The following is a 6647-nucleotide window of genomic DNA, read 5'->3' on the forward strand; positions in this document are numbered from 1 at the left end:
TGTATGAGAAAATGTGTTTTTATCCGGTTTTTCTACAACCCTTTTTGTAGAGTAGTGTGATTAAGTATGTCTTAATGCAGAGGTCAATTTTCTCATTCTTTGCTCACTCTTCACTTTCAACTACTCAGTATAATAACTTTTAAAAGAATAATGCTACTAGTTTGAATATTGAATGTGTTAAAACAGAATGCTCAATTTCAGCTTAATCTGAAAATCGCTTTATTGTTGTTGCTCCAGAGGTTTACATCCCGTTTTTTTTCCTGTCCCATTCATACCAAAGCTAGTAGAGCTTGGCAAAGATTAAGCGCATGAATAGTACTTCATACAACCGTCATAGTTTCTTTTCTCTTTTTCTCCGCTTTTCCAGAGTGTGTGCTTTTTTTTTTAGTGTTCAGATAGGTTATGAGAGTCCATTTCAATTGAGCTACACATCATTTTAAAGCTTAGAGTCTGCTCGTTTAGAATCTGCCCTTAACTAAAAAATTCATGTCTGGCGATTCTGGGCGACTCTTTGCTAGTTTTGTGATTCAGGGTCACGTTTAATTACCGAAGTGGATATACTGTAGCCGAAGTGGGAGGATCCCGAGTGCAAATTGGACGAAATGGTAATAAGACAAGGTGGGTACTAGACGAAATGTAAATAGACAAATCGAGTATTAGACGAATAGGGAATGACACCATGTGGTATTCATATACACCAAATAGACGAAATGGATATTACATGAAATGGGCATAGCCCATCTGGTATAAAGTAGACGGACTGGTCTATAGACTAAGTGGAAATTCGACTAGACGTAGCTAGACGAACTGATTGTAAACGAACTAGGATTAGACGATGTAGATTGAGACGATACGGGTTTTGAACGAAGCGGAAGTAGACCAAGTGATAGACCCCCCCCCCCCACACACACAAACACACACAAACACACAAACACAAACAGACAGACACACATGCACACAATATTCATATGTACAAATGCATAATCTTCTGTTCTCGTTTCTACCTTGTTTACCTCAAGCGATAACTAAAGTTACTTTTGAACTTTATCCATAGTGATCCATAATCAATGTTGGGGCGCTAAGCCGAACGTGGCGTTATGAACATGTGAAAAAAAAAACACAATAGCAAACTGCTCTGAAAAGAATGAATAACACACGACCTTAATTCTGGAAAGACCTTGATAGAGAAATAGTCCAATTTCAATCTTCAAATTCAAATCAACCATAAATACCATTCTTATTACCTTTTCCTGAACACATCCCTAAAGCAATTTCTTCTATATTCCAAGGTTTCTGCGTGCATCCTTTGCCTTTCCGTCATTGTATCTGATTCGTGCTTCGCTCGGGTGATCACAACATTCTCTTGTATTCTTTTCTTTTCTTTTTGCTTATATTCTTCCTCGTCTGCATTTTCCTACTCCATAATTTGTCAATTTACTTAATGTATAAGAATTCGTCGCAAATCAGCATTTGGAAACCTACACCCTACAAGCAATACTTTTATGTAAATATTTTATGTGGTAGTCATTATATTCACCTGCAACATAGTGATGGGTTTCCTAAGTTTAAATGTTTATCAATACTAATGGCTACATTAATAAAACGACAATGACCGACGATATGGTGTCAGAATATCTTCATAACACAGACAGACAGACAGACAGACAGACAGACACACACACTAAGAACTGTCATATGTGTGCGTCAAATTGAATGTACTGGTACTTCATTTGGAGTGCTTGATCCCCCTTCCTTTTATCTTTCATATGATACTTTGCATTTTAAACAAAGAGAAATATAATTAATGCCTAAAGTGTCATACTTCAGAGTCATCTTACTTATGGTGTTGCTGAATTTTAACTTTGAAAATAGAGGTCTTGTCTATAACATTGTATAATGATTATTTTTACCTACGCTCAACTTTGCATGATTTACGAAAACTTATAAGTAAGAACTTTACTTTTTTGTTTTGTTTTGTTAATAGAAATTGGAAAAAGTCCACACCATGCGAGCGGGAATTCTGCTTCTCTCATCCTTACTCTATCCTGCATTAATTATTGCCTTCCCCATCCCCTGTGATTTTCAAAGAAGATCGGTATCTACGCTTTAGATACTCTTAATGTCAAATAATTTTGATTCACATAGAAGTTTTGAATAATTATATTGTATGATAGTCTTTTCTAACTTTTTTTTCGCTTTCTGTGCTATGACTGAATAGAATGGTAGAAAATTCTCACAAAGATGTCTGGTCATATATCCGCTCTGAAATATTTCGACGAGAATAAATAAATAAATGAATAACGTGGTTCGTAATAAGTTCAATGGGTGATATGTCATCACTGAAATGACTGTGTTCCAAACACCAATCCCATATCCACCACATGTTCTTATAGTCCAGGCTGGAAGGCACCCAACCTTGATTTTGTTATATACAATGTTTTTTTGATGGTTTCTTGACATTCTTGACCATTTTTCATATCTTTCCTCGTGTCTATGGAAGCCGGAATGTTTAAACCCTAATAGTACTTAAGTATTCACGTCATTATCACTCCCATGTCTAAATTGCTATTAGAGCAACTGCTATAGTGTGCAGCATGTGGTTACTTGTTCTCATTTTATCACACACATAAATGCATGTGAGAAGAATCTTCTGAGCCCCGAGTAATAGTAATTCTCTTTTGTTTATCCTTACTTTTGGTCTTAATTGTACCCGTGCTCCTCATCCTGTTCCCCTTACTAGGCTTTTGTTGGGACCTACACTCAACAAGCTTTGCTTTTTAGTAGGTTCCATCGTATTTCTCTTCGCATCCTTTACTTTAATTGAAAATGACACATCGACCGTTATGTATTACTTTTGTATTCCTATTTCTTCATGTATATATCCAAGCTGGACATTCTGTATTATATTTTGTTATAAACCATGTATTTTCCATCGAGAAATACGAAAATAAATTGAAATTGAAAAAAAAATTGATGCTACTCGCATAACCATGAGCATTTTCGGCAAAATGCAAAAATCCAAAATGGTCGCCAGATATGCTAATTCGGCCGTGATAAATACAATAAAGGCATTATATGACCAAATTATTCTACCACAACTTTCTATATTTCTGTTCCTAGAGTTACTCCATCTGCATTTGCAAGAGAAGTTCCATTTCATATAGGTTCATTTAGTATTTAAAGCTAAATTTTTTTATTCAAAATGGCCGCCATTCTTATTCTTATGTAACGACATGAATGGCAAAACATGCATGGAAATATTGAAAAAAAAAATTCTGTATTTCTAGTCCCGTACCTACGCTGTCATAAAGTGTTGCATGTGCAATACAAATATGCTGAGTGCTACTTACAATACGGAGGGCCTATACATGTATATTTGAGCATTTAATATTCATAAACCTTACGATATTTAACACAAATTCTGTTATATTTCATTTTGTCTCAACAAGGAATATAAGTTCACTAAACGTCTCAATATACCATCATATTCTACATGCAGGTTGAATATAAAAATGTAATACTAACACAATTAGGGAGCCTTGAGGCTCGGTATTTATCAAATACCTCTTTTAGTTCGCTCACAGTTCCCAGGTGTTGATGATATACATTTTGAGGTCATGCTTTCATTCAGTCTTGTCTTAAAACTAAAACTGTCATTTTTATCGTCTTTAAAGAACACTTCAATTGGATGTTTGACAGCAACATCAGCCCCAAATTTGCAGAATTATCAGGCTAAAGATGCATATTAGTCCTGCAACTGCTTTAATTGCAACCACATCTGGTGATGTTCAGCACTTTCTCAGGGGTCAGAGGACGACTATTAAATTGCCATAGAAACAGAATGAAAACGTGAAGACCTGCTTGATCACCACCCGTTGCAGCCATATGGCTTTGTTGCCATGACAGATACAGTGCTGTAGGTAACTTGGGTGGTATCAGAGATGACATCAGACCAGCATCTGCACCAACCTGTTTTGGGGTCAAAGCTTTCAAGTTACGAGAGGAAAATCTAGGCTTGTGGGATTTCAGACGCATTGATGGCAGGTTGTTCAAGGGGGCATTTCATGAAGCGTTTTGTCAGATCTTTTCTTTTTCACAAACTGTAATAAGCTACCAATATCCTTGCATCTGATTGGCTGAGAGCAAATTTGTCAGACAATTTTGTCAGACAAAATGCCTCATGAAATGCCCCCATGCTATCGTGATTGGAAGGTGACGGTATGCGTTGACGGCACTGGTGTCACATGCCATCTTTTCCTTCCAGCGTGAGGGAGAGTGATCGAGTGCCAGTGAAGGAGGGTAGACTTCCTTAGCCTATGCTTGGAAGGCTTGCAACAGAGGGCTACCTTGAACATAGCGTTGGCAAGATGATTACTAAGATGGAAGGCATGGGTCTAATGATAATCTTATAGAGGTTGGGGCAAAGTCTCCAGATGGTGAAGTACTCCTTTATTGTCTTGAGATGGGTCAGTACTCGGCTCATGTCATCCAATGACTTTCTATGAGACGTAAAGGCAAGATCATCTGCAAAATTCCTATGTGAAGTGAATGTTATGTCACCATGTCTGTATATGTTAAAAAGAGCTCTAGTAGAGTTAGTTTACAGCCACCATGAAGGAGGCCATCATTATTCAGAATTCTAACACAGCTGGTCTGGTTACCTAGTGCAATCCTGAATCTGCAAGTGCTAAAGATTAAAGACAAACAGTGTGAAGTTGTTATAACACTGCTTTCAGAATGAGGCAGCACTGTACACTGCCCTACTATGCCAAAAGGAAGCAAGTGACAAAAGTGACATTTCTCGTAAAAGAGCAAAATGTGTCTGTCATTTACACTCACGTCAATGGACTATCATGATGTCTTATCTAACGGCCACCGCACACTACACGATCAGACTGGTCTTAAAGTCTGAAGCCAAGCTGGGTCTTAAGACCAGTCGTACGACCGGACACCGCACACTATACGACCCGACTGTATAAAGCGCGCGTAGTGCGCACTGCGTGCGCTTGCATTTTACTGCATTGTGAATGGCTGAAAGCCTACGACTGGTCGTAGGAATTCAACATGTCAAATCTCTACGACTGGCGCTAAGACCCAGTCGTACGACTGGAAACTGGCAAGGCTGTGACGTCACACTTCTAGTCTTAAGGTCTTAAGACCGGTAAATCGGGGCAAAATCGTGTAGTGTGCGGCGGGCTTAACACATCTCACCAAGAAGGCTCACATATTTCTCTCCCCCATTAATGCCAACCCTGCCCGATTCTATCTCCTCCCCAAGATCCACAAACCTGGCAATCCCGGTCGTCCCATCCTCTCTGGAAATGGTTCCCCAACAGAGAACACCTCCCTCTTTGTTGATCACCACATCAAACCTCTTGTCTCACTCGCACCCTCGTACATTCATGACACACCAGACTTTCTCAGGAAACTCGATGACATCAAGGACCAGATACCCGAGACAGCAATCATCGGTACTTTCGACGTCTCCTCTTTCTACACCAATATTCCCCACGATGAAGGTATTCTAGCATCCTGTGAGGCTTTGTCTTACAGTGGCCATTCCAACCACCCCCCCATATCTGACATCAAATCCCTCATGTCACATGTACTGACGAAAAAAAACTTCTCATTCATGGACAAGCACTACCTACAGGTATCTGGCACAGCTATGGGTACCAGGATGGCTCCCTCCTTCGCCTGTCTCTTCTTGACCAAGCTAGAGCAGCAGATGTTAGATTCAGCCCCCTGTCGTCCATGGATCTGGTGGCGCTACATCGATGACATTTTCTTCATCTGGACCAGGGATGAAGAAAGCCTCCATACTTTCATTGACCCCATCAATTCTTTCCACAGAACCATCAAATTCACTTCTGATTTCTCCCAAGAAGAGACCAACTTCCTTGATGTCACCGTTAGGAAGGAGTCTAACCATGTCACCACCACTCTCTACACTAAACCCACAGACACCCATCAGTACCTCCACTCAGCCAGCTGCCATCCCCGCCACTGAAAAAACCTGTATCCCTTTCATTCAAGCCCTCAGACTTCGCCGTATCTGCTCTGAGGATTCTGAGTTTTCTTTCCATGCCAGGAACTTGAAGAGACATCTCGCAGCCAGGGGCTACGGTACCAGGAGAATTCAACAAGCCATCAACAAAGTTCGTTCTCTCCCCAGATCTGAAGTTCTACAACCGAAAACCATCAAGCAGGACATCACTGACAGAATTCCCCTCGTGACCACTTTTAGTCTGGTAGGAATGGGGGGGGGGGGGGTCCCCATGCACCCTCCGAACACAATTTTTAACTTACTTTTTTGTAACCCTTAGGGTGTCTAGTTAATGATTTTTTTGTTCGCAAGAAAAAAATCGTGTCCCATGGGGGTCATTGGTGGCCATCTTAGCAGCCATCTTGGATTTTCAGGGAAAATCATTAATTTCCATATATTTCGAACTACACAGCATACAATTACAAATAAAGCATTTCTTCAGGGTAAATGTGACATGAGGAATCGATTGAAATGGTTATTTACATGATTAAAGCAAATTTGAAACGAGAAAAGCCCCAAAATATGAAAAATTCAGTGTCGTTTACACCGAAAAATACTTAAATAGTTAAACTTTTGATTTACACGACTTACAGGGACAAAT

General features: G+C 39.6%; 1 protein-coding gene across 1 annotated transcript; it reads left to right on the top strand.

Moving 5' to 3' along the window:
- Positions 1-4173: 4173 nt before the first annotated feature.
- LOC140226680 (uncharacterized) lies at positions 4174-6010 on the top strand. The gene is made up of 2 exons (XM_072307119.1): positions 4174-4218; positions 5186-6010. Exons 1-2 carry the CDS (start codon positions 4174-4176, stop codon positions 6008-6010), a joined length of 870 nt encoding a protein of 289 aa, XP_072163220.1.
- The last annotated feature ends 637 nt before the right edge of the window (positions 6011-6647 follow it).

The sequence above is a fragment of the Diadema setosum genome, chromosome 3, assembly GCF_964275005.1.
Source record: "Diadema setosum chromosome 3, eeDiaSeto1, whole genome shotgun sequence".
NCBI lineage: Eukaryota > Metazoa > Echinodermata > Echinoidea > Diadematoida > Diadematidae > Diadema > Diadema setosum.